At 38.7% G+C, this 15,558-nt stretch overlaps 1 protein-coding gene across 1 annotated transcript in view; it reads right to left on the minus strand.

Annotated features, from left to right (window-relative positions):
• EPT1 (ethanolaminephosphotransferase 1 (CDP-ethanolamine-specific)) overlaps positions 1-14,957 on the minus strand; it is a 35,022-nt gene extending 20,065 nt beyond the window's left edge. The window contains exons 1-3 of the mRNA XM_008581399.1: positions 14,805-14,957; positions 1,120-1,188; positions 526-634 (exon numbers count right to left, since the gene is read on the minus strand). Of these exons, the coding sequence (XP_008579621.1) occupies positions 526-634; positions 1,120-1,188; positions 14,805-14,861 (235 nt within the window). The 5' untranslated portion in view covers positions 14,862-14,957. The remainder of the gene's footprint in view (positions 1-525; positions 635-1,119; positions 1,189-14,804) is intronic.
• Positions 14,958-15,558: the final 601 nt, after the last annotated feature.

Here is a 15,558-nt window from a genome sequence, read left to right on the forward strand (position 1 = left end):
AGACTTCTGCCAATAAATATTTAAGGTCTAAGAACCATTTGCAGAGGAAACTCGGAATCAATAAAGGTAAGTAGGGCTGCTGAGCAGAGGGAAAAAGAGATAGCATTCCCTTTAGAAGAAAGGGGATTTTTCTTCCATGACTAGAAAAGGGGAAGGGATATTCCTAGAATTAATAGGTATTTGGGGCCCTGCTTGTGTTCATTTTTAGGCAAGTTTTGCAATCCTCATTTTTTATCATCATGTAAATCCAATTATTCTTTACTTGCTAAAACTTCACTGCTTTTTAGACAGCATATCTAAATTTAATAGGCAAGTTGGTATTATATTTCTAGAACTTAATGGGAACATACATAACACTGTAAAAACATAAGTTAGCTTTTATACACAATTCTGATACCTTACATATCACTATAACATCCAAACCTTTTCAGAAATACAAGCATCTTAACAGAACCAGAAAATAAACAACCACATCTCATTTTTCTCTACTCATTTTAAATTTTATATTAAAAGTAATATTCTTACCTGAAGCATAAAAATCAGGATCAAAGTATGCCATAAGTAGAAAATTGAATACAAGGAGCAGAAAGCCAGAAAATGTTATCAGATTGGGAGCCAGCCAAGTAGGAAATACCTATTTTTTCAAAATAATTATAAAGTAATTAAAATAGAGGAATCTCTGTCCAATATACAATACAACATGCAAATTTGGATCATAATAAAAGCTATACATTTGAAAGATAATACGTAGGAGTTGTATGTATTCAAATGTAAATCATAATTTCCAGTTGATAGAAATAAGCATTTCTTTCTTCTTTATGTCCTCTACATTTTAAATAATTCTATAATCAACAAACCTTTATAATCATAACATTAAATTTATTTTTGAAAATTTTAAAAGGCAGTTTACAAAAATGACAAATTCTAGAATATAAACTACATTTCAACAGTGAGAGAAATCAAAAGGTATGTGGTTGAGGGAAGGGAGGATGGGAAGGGAAGGGCAGTTTCTCTAGACACCTTATTAAACTGAGAGGTGCATCCATAACACTCCATAAAACAGGTTAAAATATTTACAACTTGCTAAAATAAAAATTACATGCCTATTAATTATCTTACCTTCACTACAGTGTTCCAAAATGGATGCATGACATACAGAGAGAGTGGATTTGTATCCACAGCACTGTACTATTAAGAAATGAAATGAAATATTCAGAGTTAATCCTTGCATATTAGCAAATAGAACAATATTTCTCAAACGAAAATAACAGTACAAAAATAACCTGGAGAATACTTCTATTTATATGGTCTCCATCTGAATAACAAAATTGGAATAGCAATATAAATGGCGAAAAGACTGCGAAGCACAGTCAGATATTACTTTTATGCAGGGAGAAAAGGGTCACAGGGGAAATGTAAAGATCAACCCCAAATCACAGAGTTAATCATACAGAAGCTGTTTCACTCTCATTCACATTCATACATACTCATTTAGAGTCCAAATCGCCAACAGTGATTCATCCTTCTCTCTCAATCAACTTTTATTTTATTTTTTCTGGCTGGCTGGTACAGGGATCCAAACCCTTGACTCTGGTGTTATCAACACCATGTTCTAAGCAACTGAGCTAACCCCCCAGTCCTTTCAATCAATTTTTATATTATAGTGTTTCAGCAGGGAAACTTATATTGCTTACATGTTCTCACTTATTATGCAGGATTAGTAAAATGCACACTGTGCACCCAAACACTGACCACACTCCTTCTCAACCACCTTCATCCCTCTCAACTTACAGGAACCTATTTGTTTTTCCCCTTGATACCATTAGTAATACTCTTATTAGCTGTGCAACCTAGAGCAAGTTACTTAACCTCTCTGCCTTAGTTTCTTCACCTTTAAAATGAGAATAGCAGCCCTTACTTCAAAAGACTGTCATAGGGATTAGATAAGTTAATAATGTACGTGAAGCACTTAGAACAGTACCAGCCCACAGTAAGTGGCATGAAAGTATTAGCTATTATTATTATTAAATGTGTTTTGAGCACCAAAGGAATGACAGATCCCTTTACAGCAGGAAAACTAGATTCCATAAATAAGCAAAGGAAGACAAAAATAGGTTAGGTTAGTAACCTGTGTGGTAATGGAGATTATTCCCCAATTATTGACCTATTTCGTGAGAATTAAAAGGAAATTTTAACAGACATACATATATAAATATGTAACACTTCAAGAGTCATACTGATAACTTATTCATCTGACACACACACACTAGAGTAGGAAGTACTCCACTAAACATGGGGAAGAAGGGATACAAAACTGGAAAAAGACAATTCCCACCCTCAAGCAGTTCACAGTATTATCTGCATTAATACTACCTAACTCATCCACCTGGCACTTAAATGATTTTACACTACTCAAATGTTTGAGAAAGTTTGGGTTATATTTTGTATTTAAGCTTAGTAGGTATATAAAATAAGTAGTAAGCATCTGAATATCTAATACTTAAAAAATCATAAAGATCAAAATTTCTTCATGAATGTTTTATGAATATGCAAGAAATACTTTCAGTGTTTAAAGACTTAGGGCCGGCCCGTGGCTCACTCAGGAGAGTGTGGTGCTGATAACACCAAGGCCATGGGTTCGGATCCCATATAGGGATGGCTGGTTTGCTCACTGGCTGAGCGTGGTGCTGACAACACCAAGTCAAGGGTTAAGATCCCCTTACCGGTCATCTTTTAAAAAAAAATAAAAACTTAAAAGTATTATGGAACAAAAATGTAAATAAATACAAAGTGTTTAAAATACTGTTAGCAAAGAGAGTCAACCATTAAGTATGTTTATTCAACAGACTCTGCCTGAGATTCCTCCATTTCTCCAACCCATTCTGACTAAAATGGGGTAGCTGGACAAAAGATCTGAGACAGGCAGTAGAAAGAAAATGATGACAGAGAATGTGGTTTGCTTTTACTAACTAGCGTTAGAAGCTACGAAGCTGCACCCAGACTCTCAGCAGGAGCCAACTTAAATTAGTATTACTGTTCTTACAAACTTTCAGTAAACTTCCAACTCTTACTGAACTTTCAACTTTCCCCTGCATGGTACTCTACAGTTTACAGAGCTTTTCAACATAACAGATTCATAGCATGGGAACCTTTGCAGAATGAAGAAATCCTAAACTGACAGGATCGCCTGAATTTAAGCCTTTAGACCTGAGGACCTGGAACCAATATGAAACCCTAAAGGCTGCAATGACAAGGTGGGAGGGCCCTGGCCTCCTCCACTTCACAGAAGTCTGCACCCAGAACCATGTGAGATAGCCAGCAGTGAGATAAACTGGAAAACCACCCATTTCATGTCCACCACCTATTGCAGAGTACAAAAGTTGTAAGAAGTTCAAATCAAAAGAAAAAAGTTTAGGGCCGGCCCCGTGGATCACTTGGGAGAGTGCGGTGCCGGTAGCGCCCAGGCCACGGGTTCGGATCCTATATAGGGATGGCCAGTGCACTCACTGGCTGAGAGTAGTGCGGACGACAAAAGAAAAAGGTTTAAGATATCACATGAATACCTAACACGGTGCACAAAGTACAATGTTCTTATTCAAATGTTTGCTGAATGAGTCTCATTTAACAGCTTTCCATAATTTTAACTTAGATCTTTTTAAAAAGGTCCTTAACAGATGGTATTTTGATTTGAAAAGCTCATTTTTTAAATTCTGAAGCTTTAACTTTAAATCCCTACTTCAGGAAACCAGTAGACATATGAAAAGAATATACTACAGAATTAAATACAAGAATTAAATACAGAATTAAATACAAGTTTACCTAACTGGATTTCAGTTACTTGACATTCAATAACAGCTGATGAGCTCAAGTATAGCAAGAAAGATTAATAGGAGATTACAAAAGACAGCAACAACAAACACTCTGTGCTCTGGGTATTTTACAAGGTCACATATCACTCGCTATTAACGAAATTCTAAACTGTCTGATGAATCAATAGGAGGAAGAATGATTTAAACCTTCCATATGCATTAAAAAATAAACAAAATATAAACTTTTAATGGTGCTAAACTAGATTTAGGTTATTTGTGATGCTTGTTAAATGTATCTATTTTCCATTGGAATGATGTTTTGGCATATACCAGAAAACGTGAACCAGGTAGATAATCCAGTTAAGACCTAGCATGACTTGCTTGGCTCTCCGATCTATAGGACCAGACTAAGCTAGAACCCTGGAAAAATGCTTGTGGACTACAGCCTGAGTTTGAGAGAATCATGCCATGGCAAAAATCTCAGAACAAGAAGAGTGCTCAGTGGATGTCTCCACTGTATGCCTGCCCCTCATCTGGAAGAATACTCATCTGGCCTCTTTTTAAATACCTCTGGTTACCAAAAAACAAAAACAAACAAACAAACAAACAAAAAAACCCTCATTACTTCCAGAAGCAACCCAATCCAATGTTAAAACAATTTTTTTTATACACTAACAATCCAGCCCCCAATCTTCTATCGTGTGTTTTCATTTTGCTCTACAAAGTTAAGCAAACAAGGGTCTATTTTTTTCTTCTAAACAATAGTCCTTCAATATTTGAAGACAGCTTTCCCTGTCACACCTAAATTTTCTCTTCATCTATTCCCATATTCCTTTTGCTCCACCTCTTCTGCCATGGTTCCAATCTCCATCATCTAGGTCTAGTTCACTAGACTGGGGATTGGAGAGCTCTTTCTGTAAAGGGCCAGACAGAAAATATTTTAGATCCTGCAGGCCAATGGTCTCTGTAACAAATACACAATACTGCCAACAAAACAGGAAAGCAGTCACAGAAAAAATGTAAACAAGTGGGCAAGGCTGTGTCCCAATAAAACTTTATTCAAAAAAACAGGTGGCCTGGGGGATTTAGTTTGACAACCTCTACTCCAGACCAATCTAATTTGTTGTTAAACCAACCCAAAGGTGTGATCCAGGGCAAAAGGAAAATTTCAAGCATGAGTGAGAAGGAGAACATGACTATAAGCTCTCTTCCTCAACAACTTATGCTTCTCAAGATATTATTAATTTCCTGTGGCAACAAAATCATACTGCAGACTTACATACAATGTTACAGTCCTCTGAACCCTTCAGGCCTTTTTTTATATGGCCTACTAAGCCATCTTTCTCTAAGCTAACAAAAGGTCGATACTGGAACCTACTGTAAGACTACATTTACCATTTTAACATTTCATCATGCTGGAGTCAACTCATTTTCTACCTGCTCCAGCTTTCTTCAGATCCTGACTTTGTTATCCAAGCAGTAGCTATGCCTCCCAAAACTCTCAATATGTAAATCTGGTCATGCTAATAATGTCTTCACTTAAATTTCTATAACAATCCTAATCAACATAGAACTTCTAGACAGTTCTCTCAAGATTGCTATTACTACATTTAATCATTTTTATTTGGGTATAGAATTCTGTAATGTTATTGATGGCAATGTCTATCTTACAAAGGATTTTCATAAAATCTTAATGAAACCCAGAATTACTTAGATAACATTTTGCCAAATATTAGAAAGTTTCAAAACTTTTTTAAAATTTCAGTTCAAATCAGAAAATAAAGCAGAGTTCATTCACTTCAAGTGGTGCATGAGTAACAAGGAGAACATGACGATAAGCCCTCTTCCCTGACAACTTACGCTGCTCAAGATATTATTCATTCAATGAGTCAACAAACATTTATGACTGAGTGCCTATGATTCTGCCAGGGACTTTACTAGAACACTGGAAAGAGAATGGTGACCAAGACCGAAATATTTCCTGTGTTCACCAAGTTTATAGCCTAATGTGAAATAGATAGTAAGCAAGAAAACAAGTAAATAATTACAAGTTGTGATAAATACTAAGAAAGAAATAAAAAGGGTATTGTGCGAGAAGACAAGCAGACGGAAACACAAGGAAGAAGGCCAGATGAAGGGAGAGGCCAAGGCTGGAGTTACACTGCCACAAGCCAAGGAACACCAGGAGCCACCAGAAGCTGAAAGAGGCAAGGAAGGAATTTCCTTGGAGAGCTTTTGGAGGGAATTTGGCTCTGCCAATACCTTGATTTTCTAGACATTTAGTCTCCAGAACTCTGTGAGAATAAATTTCTGTTCTTTAAAGCCACCCAGTGTATCAGTTTTATGGTGGCCCTAGGAAGCTAATAAAGACAGTGACCTACAAAAAAAAAAAAAAAAAAGATGACAAGCAGAGCGGGAAGTGTGCCTAGTCAGGGTGGTCACAGAAGGCTTCTCTGAGGAGAGGACACTTAAGCTGAGTCCTTTCTGCACCTCTGCATGGGGGGGGGGGGGGGGAAGCTGAGTCCTAGAAGATAAGATAGTCGGGTAAAGAATGTATGAAACATAACAGTAAGTGAGAGAAGCCAGATGCTAAAGAGAACATGCTTTTACAGATTCCATTGATATGAAGTTCAAAAACAGAAAAAATTAACTTATGGCAAAAGAAGTCATAATAGTTGTTTGGTGAGAGGGACTGAATGGGGCACTTTTGAGGTGCTAGAAATAACTCTGTATCCTGATGGGGGTAGTGGTTACATGCATATATATGCATGTAAAAATTTACTAAATTATATACTTAAGATCTGAGTGTTTATATACAATTTATGCCTAAAAAGAAAAAAGAGAGAGAAAATAAAGACTACATGTGTGACAGTTGGGGGGGTGGGGGGTGTTACATGCAAAAATACACATTCCAGGCACAGAAAACAACAAAATGTGCAAAGACCACAAAGCTAGAAATATTTGGAACACTGAAGGCAGGCAAATGTAGCTATAGGTTAGTGAGCAAGGAAGAGTGGTATGAAATGAAATTGAAGAGGTGGGCAGACACCACCTAGCTGGACCACAGTGAGCTGGACTTTATCCTAAGCACAATGTGTATCCTGATTTGCATTTTTAAAGAATTAGTGTAGAAAATGGACTGGAGGGAGTAAAAGTACAAATGAAGAGACCAGTTAGGAAACTATTATAGTTCATAAGGCAAAAGACAATTATGGGTTAGACTAGGAGCAGTACAGAGACTTCTAAAATACTTCCAAAACATGCTGTGAAGTGCCTATTTTTGAGAAGGACATTAGAAATGTTGAGTCCCCCCCCCCCTTAATTTAAGAAGGAAATTGGCTCTAATGAAAGGAAAACTATGAAACCACCTCCTTGTATCTAAAAGTGTTTCTGTAATACAGGTTCTGTATTTAAATCCCTCCTGTGTATAAGAAAACTGAACTGACATATCTGTGCACGTAATATAAAGCTTATTATTCTGACTGAGGCTATTGACTGAGGTTATTGTCCCAAGTAATGCTCTACTTTCTACAATAAGCAACAGATTTCTCCTAATCCATCAATATAAGGACAATAGGACTCTTACTATAAAATGACTTGTGATACAAGGCCTGTGCTTACCCATCTGAAACCTAAACTTCATATGTATAAAATATATTTAGTCAACTGTGAAAATTCATAGAATGTGGCCTTAGCACAAATTAATAACAGTTCATAAACTGCACTTATTTTTAACTTCAGACATAAGCACACCCAAAATGATATTTGATTTTTTACAAACTGTTTCCAAAATTCTTGAGTTCAAAATCATCCATGGCTGTCTTGTTTTTAGGAGTAAAAAGCAATACAGTCCACAACTAGGTTCACTGTATAAATTATATTTATTGCTCATAACAACTTTCCTGACATAATGAAATAAACACTCATTATCAACATCTCTTAAGAACTCAGAAGAGAAAAAAGAAATATCAACTCCATTTTTTTCTTCCCCTATCCAATGAAGCTCAGTGTCTAGTATGGTATTGAGGTCAGTCCCTTGTTGATGGGTCTCATGATTCAATCATGTTTAGAGGTATAAGACTTTATAGGGCCACAATCCATTATGGTCTACATGTGCTCTATAGCTCCTGGAGCAGAGTTCTTTAGCAATGGCCTTCCAATCTTCTGGGCTAGTTTTCCCTCCCTCCAGCTAACTTGTCACTTAAGCACAAAACAAAACAAGAGATCTCAATTATTAAAAAATTGTTGTTCACTCAACAAATATCAAGGAAGTCAAAAGAGCTGCCTTTCACATACAAATATGAGACTCACTGAGCCTTGGGACACAAAGAAAGGGTTGGGAGTATGGAAAAAGCTTCCCAACATGATCCTTTCTGCTTCTGGCACAAAGCAGGAGCGCAATAAACATTTGAATGTTTGCACACATGAACGAATAAATGTATGAACTACTTTGCATGTTTATTGAAGTAGCAGAGTTAATCTGTCAGTGATGAAAGTGTTAGTACCTTCACCAAATTTATTTTTCCCTAGGAGCTAGTCCATAACAACCTTCAGCTTCACAATGGGAAGTTGCTCTTACTCTTCCCATATTAACAATACCATGTTACATTTGTATGATATATAGTTTCCCAAGGAACAGTTACATCTGTTCCTTTATTTTTTTTTTAAATAAAGTAGATTATCCCTCCCCAGTTTACAGATGAAGTGACTATAAAATTCAGAAATTAACACAACTAATAAACAGGAAGGTTTAAACTGTAAGTGCTTTCTGAGCACCATAAAGCAAGTCATCTCAGAGGACTTCTATTAAATTGGTCACTTTATTTAAACCAGACTACCCTATCCTGGCTCAAGCACAACCACAAAATACCTAGATTCAATGTACTGAAATTTGTATTCCCACAATATCTTCCAATATACATTTTTCTATCTTCCGATTTGTGGCAGACATATCCTAAGGTGACCCCCCCAATGAGTCACACCCTTGTATAATCAATCCCTTTGATGGTTCATTCCACTCTGAGGGCCGAACCTGTGACTTGCTTCTAACCAACAGAATATAGCAAAGGTGATGGATGTCACTGCCTTGGCTAGGACACGTTATATGGCCAAAAAGGTGGTGAGATGTCACTTTCATGGTTATATTTCATTACATAAAACTCTGTCTTAGCATTTTGGAGAGAAGAGTCTCCTGCTGACCTTGAAGAAGCAAACAGCAATGATGTGAACTGGCCATGGAAGAGGACCCCAAGCTCTGAATAGGAACGCAGCCTGGGGAGACCCTGAACAGAAGAGCCAGCTAACCAATGTCCAGACTCCTGACCCCTGGACACTCTGAAATAATAAATGTGTGTTGTTTTACAACAGCAAGTCTGTGGTAATTTGTTACTGAGCAATAAAAAACTAATACACAATTCTGAAATTCTGAAAGCACTATACTATCTTCTTTTCTAAAAAGAGATATCTTGAAGCTCAAAATCAAGACTACCTGATGTTTGAGACATTGCAATAATGTAACTATGTACTCTTTTACATTCCTTTCTTGGTTTTATTAACTGCTCTTCAGACTGTAAATACAAATTCTTTGATGTGATGGTTCTCAATGTGTTGCCAAACTGGATGTAAATTCTTGGACCCTACCCATATCTACAGAATCAGACACTGTGGGGGTGGGACCCAGAAATCAGTCTTTTAATAAACCCCCCAGTGCTCAAGTTTGAGGACCACTGCTGTGAAAACAAACATTAATAAAATTCCCTAATCTCCTGAGCTGAAGGATAAGCCACTACCAACAGTTTAGTATCAACAGCTATATGTCCCTATGGTGACTTCAAATAATGCATTTCAAGCAAGAGGCAAGGTATAATAAAATTCGGCAAGTACTCACTAAATTCCCACTAAATGCAAGGCCCTATGCTACGAACAATTTACTAAGATATGAAAACACCAAACCTAAACTTAAAATGCAAAAAAAAGGGGGGGAGGGTTATATTAACCCTAGGACAGAAATAAAAAGTTTTTTAAAGTACTTTTTATCGATACAAGACTTTAAGAACTACACCCACAGAAAACATGACTCAGTGAATAATGAGGTCTCTTTTCAGAGAATACTGTCACTTACATCTGCTAACAAGTCAGAGGGAAGAGGGTGGTGAGTGAAGACTGGGGAAGACTTAGAGCAATGAAACAAATACAAGCAAGTTATGATAACAAACAGGTTTGCTTGCTAGACTTAAGTAAGCTCTAACAAGAGATGAGACGATAAGACAAAAGCAGAGGTCATGTAGTGAAGAAACTTAAAATCCTCGTTGAGGAATCAGGACATCAAACACATGGTAAACACATGGAAGCCACTGCAGATTCACAAACAGGAGAGTGATATTTGAGAAAAATAATTTATTCTCCCTATTGTATTATTACATATGATTAAAAAGAGAAAGAAATCTGAAGTCAAAGACTATCTGTGGGACCCAAGCTAGAACAGAGACATCTCATTACTCTTTCCATCTGTCCATTAAGTTGCCACCCTTAACTTCCTTTCCTAAAATATAATGTCTTCTGGTATAACCTCCTGAGGTGTGTGTACATGTGTATATGTTATATGCTAGCTAATGTTCACAAGCAGAGAAACTCAAATGTCAAGTTTACTTTTTATTTACCTAACAGTAACATAGCATTATGTGCCAGGAACTTTACAAATACTAACACATTCAATTTTTATAATTATCCTATGAGGTAGGCACTACCTCATTTCACAGGTAAGGAAACCTGGTTTAGAGAGATTAAGTTACCTGCTAAAGATCACACAGCTAGTATGTGGGTTCTTTTTAACTTAGTATTAGTCCCAAAGCTAATTATTTAATCAAAAGCCTTTTATCTTAATTAGAACTAATCGTAAGTGAAATGTTCTTAATACTCAATTAAATGCAAGACTAGTAAATACAAGCCCACTTGCTCCTAATAATAATTTTAAAACTGGGTAATTTTAAAAAGAGTAAACAAAATCGGTTCTCTTTTTCACTGTACATTTTCCCCATCTGTGAACATCAGACATATAACAATTAATCACGTCATTGAAGGTCTTTATTCTAAAGTTTATTGATATATCTTGTACAAAAACAGCCAGTACTTAAGTCAGAGTTTATATTTCATTCACTTAGCTTTGAGAGTCAGCATAGCGTGAAGAACATGGACTCCAGATCCAGTTTACAAGGTGCCAGGGTAAGCTTCTTAAAATTCAAATCTGATTCTGTTTAAAATTCTTCAGTGGCTCTCCAAAACCTATAGTACTACAATGTGCTTAAGAACCACCTGAGATATTTAACATCCGATCTGAACCTCCAAAGAGGGCCTAAGAATTTGCTAAACACTTTCCCCAAGTGATTCTGATGCCAATAGTCCTTGGACCACAGAAACACTGATCTACAGGGTAAATAAAAAGTCCTTTACATTAAATCATCCCTCTCTAACAGGACTCCACCTCCCTCTCCAGTCTCATCTCCTGCCACTGTACCATTATGCCCAAACACCTTATCTAACTTCTTGTGGTTCTCAGAAAATGCTCTCAGGCCTACATCTCTTTGCACTCCATTGTTCTCTTGTTCTGTAACACCTTTTCTCCCCTCTTCACCTGGTAATACTGGGCATTCACAGCCTTCATGTTTCTAGACTGAGTTCCTGCCTTCACTTCCATCCCCCTGAAGCCTTCCTCAGCTCTAACCCCCACTTCCCTGGAAGCTGTTTCCTCCTCTCTCCTCTCCCAAAGCACCCAGTACTTACCTAACTGCAGTTATTAACTATTTATAACTGTTTGTTTATATGTCCATATGCCACCAAACTGGGTTATCTGAAGGCAGGAACTTCAGCTTTGCTTAACTCTCTCCTCTCCCAAAGCACCCAGTACTTACCTAACTGCAGTTATTAACTATTTATAACTGTTTATTTATATGTCCATATGCCACCAAACTGGGTTATCTGAAGGCAGGAACTTCAGCTTTGCTTAACTTTGCAGCCCCAATGTTGTGTCTGACAGTTTGGACCCTCAATAAATGCTTGCTGAATAAACAAAATCAAACTGTATGAACCAGTAAGGTTGAAGGCCAGATTCTGGTTCTTCAGCACTGCCATCAAGATGCAAACACAGTCTCTCTCTACAACTTCTTTACAACCTCTTTATTGTAATACTAATAAATTCACAACTATCATGATTCCTATAATCAGGTTGTTGTTGTCAACAGCCAAGTTAGTTGACTACCATAACAGCAGAAACCAATTCATCATGAAATTATATTCTTGAAATCTAACAACGTTATTTCACAGAACACTTTCTCTCTGAAGCAAAATGATACAATTTGAGACTAGCTGCTACACTGTCAATTATGCTCTCCCTAGATGAGATTAGGCAAATCATAATAGCACTGGGAAAATCCTTCAACTACAAAGACCTGTCCAAAAGAAATGATAGGTAGAGCGTAGGAATAAGCTTCATGAGGGTGAAATTCCTCAACATAATTGCCTAAAGTTATGTTAATAAGCAACAGAGAATAATGACAGTTAAACCCCTGACCTCTTCATATTCAAAATACAAAAACATCCTTCCAATATCCAGATGTACAGCTCCTTTTATCATATCTCCAAAATGGTTCATATTCTTTTATACTTTCATTCCTTCCATATTTATTGAGTACCTACTCTGTTCATGCCACTGTACTAGACCTTGATTATGCTGAACAAGATAGCTACAGTACCTGCCCTCCCAAAGCTCATATCCTGACAGAGAAAGCAGACATTCAACTAATTATTCAACTGTTTAATAATATTGTAAGTAACACAACTAAGAATACAAGTGTTAAGAGAGCCTATAACGTAGAATCTATCCCATGCTTTCTTCTGTACTGAAAATCAATTCTTATAGTTTCTTACTACAGAAACCTAATTAACCACTGTGTGTGCACCCCTTTCAGAAGCTATTCTGTACAACTGCCAGGTTTCCAACAGTAGCTCTCAGATGTACCTCAAGGGAAGAAAGAAATTAAACTAGTTGAAAAGTAATTTTTCCACCAGCTGCTTTTATAGTACCAATTTTTCTCTACATCTTTTTGCTGTATTATAAAGTGTGACACCAGGGAATAAAAATCTCTTTTGAGTGTTTTGAGTTCTTACCCATTTATGGGAGGAAAAAAGCTGTTTAATTCAATAAGTATGTATAAAGCACTTAACAACTACAGAAAGGGAATGCAATGACAGGAAGAAAAGACCTCTGTGTGCAATTCACATTCCAGCAAAACTGACCACACAGATCATTCCTCTGGACACTCTTGGATTCATATTTTTAATATAAATGCAGTATTAAGTAAAGAATCTTCTACTGGAAGAATGTTTAGGTTATAAATTTGTGCTTTTTTTTCTCATTATAACTAAAATAATATCAACAAACAGCATTTTAGTGAACACTGGACACTTGCTAAATCAACCTTTGTTTTCCAGGATGATAGGAAGTCTGCTATCAGGCACAGGAACTAAGTCAGATTAGGGAAGCAGAAAAAGAAACAGAAAATCACATTGAGATTTCTGGTAAATTAGGACACCTACCTAGTTTGAAAATATAAATTTAGGGAAGACTGCTTATAAGGCAAAAGAAATTCCCTATTACAGACACTGCTACAAATGAAACAGCTATTCTACTGACACAGGTCAAACCCCTGACAGGAAGAAAATGTTTTATAGGTAAATATTTACAGTACAGAAGAGATAACAAAAAACGAAAAGCGGGTAGAGCTTAAGGCAAAATAGGAGTTACTCAGTCAATAGCCTTCTGAAATCAAAAGTTGTAAAGCCTAACCCGAGTTAACAAGGCTCTAGAACCTCTTTCCACTTAAAATTCTAAGTCAAGTCATCATTTCAGTTCAGAAATGGTATATATAGCAAAATATTGCTTGAAAGCAGAGGAACATACTATATGACCTTCTAAGGTCCCTCACAGTTATTTCAATTCCACTTAAACAAAATCCATTATGATTTTTTCAATTATTCATTCACTTCACAAATGTTTACTGGGTGCCTAATAAGCACAGTGGTACTGTGCTCAGGCGATGGTGATCGATAACACAAGTCTAACAACGTGGGGATTATATTCTAATGAGGAGACACACTTAAAGTAATTCCATAAACGAAGAGAGGGTGCCAGGAGAGCACGCTGAAGGGGGAAGGGGTACTTAGGAAAGGCTTCTCTGAGGAAGTAACATTTAAGGTAAGATGTGAACATGAACAGGTAACAAGGGTGAAAGGTTAAAGCCCACTGGGTGACTGGTGGCTTAGGAGAATCATTCACAGGCAAGTGAACTGTGGAAGAGTACCAGAGTTGGAGGAAAGTTAACCAGCGTTTACTGGGGGCCCATTAGGTGCCAAAAGCTTCTCAAATCCTTATAATCATTTTGCATGGTGGAAATTCTTACTCGAAAGCCACAGCGTTCCCTCCTGTGTATATGTATTTCATCTGGCACCCCAGCGCCACAAGCTACTGCTGAGGAAGCCTCTTCACTGGGAGAAGTGGAGTGCATCAGCACTATGGCTTCAGCATCTGCCAAATGACCATCTCCATCTCCGAAGTTGTACGCAAGAAAGGCGGGTAGGATCTTCATTAAAATGAAGACAATTAACTCACCACAGAAGGGAAGTGCATAGTTTCAGAGGGCTAAAAATTTATAATAAATGATAAGTCAAAAAAGAGAAGAGAATTCTCTCGCTCCATTATCGGTGAGCGCTCTCCTAAGGAAAAGGAAATCTCTCGGGAGAATGACGAGTAGGGATGGCTGGCCTAGGGTGCTCCCACGCTCCCCGACCCTGAAACCCCAGGACTGGCAGGACCCCCGGGGAAACGCCCGCCAGCCCGCGCGGAGCCACGCGGCACAAGGTGACACAGACCGCGCCGGCCGCTCAGCCGCTTGGGCGAGGCCGGGACGAGGAGGGAGAGGGGCGTCCGCCGGCCCGCGCTACCTTGTACTTATCAAAGCCAGCCAGCTGCTCCGGGCTCACGTATTCGTAACCAGCCATGACGACCCAAAAACCGAGCGCCCACTCGGCAGCGACTCTCCCAGACGAGGCAGTGACACACGAGCACCACACCGGCTCGGTAAGCCTGGAAAGGACTGGGCTGGCAAAGAAGGTATAGGAGCCGCGCTCCGCCCACCACGCACGCGTAGCCTCCTCGGCCACTTCCGCTGTCTTCCAGGGCGCAAGCTCAGCCCCCGCTTCTCCCCGCCCTCCGAGGGAGGGTCACGAACCCGCGCGCGCGGCCCGCCCCTGACGCTGTCGCAGACCAATCAGCGTGGACCGTGCAACACTAAGTCCCGCCTTCCAGCTCTCCTCGGCGTTTCACTTGCTAGCGTCAAAATAGGTGAGCTGAGGTGAGGCTGAAGGCGAGTGAAAGGTCAATTTCCCAGCGGGCCTTCCTCCTCGTTCTTGGGGAGGGCCCGCGACTTTGTGGTATTCGCACCTTGGGGGAGATCTGGGGGCGCCCCTTTAGTCCTGGGAATAGGATGAGTGCGTGCGAGCCAGTTCAGCCGTACCTCAGGTGAGAGGGCTTAGTTCTCACACTGCGGCGAAGTAAAAGAGCAAAAAGGGTTTGTGCCGCAGCCCGCTTCTAACGTCTGCTATGGTGCGCTGCATGCGGTAGGAACTTACTTAGTCAACGTGGTTCGATGTGAAGTCCGAGCTGCTTTCCGGGCCGAGAGGAGACCCGGTGGGAGGC

This window comes from Galeopterus variegatus, unplaced genomic scaffold, assembly GCF_000696425.1.
Source record: "Galeopterus variegatus unplaced genomic scaffold, G_variegatus-3.0.2 Scaffold2345, whole genome shotgun sequence".
NCBI lineage: Eukaryota > Metazoa > Chordata > Mammalia > Dermoptera > Cynocephalidae > Galeopterus > Galeopterus variegatus.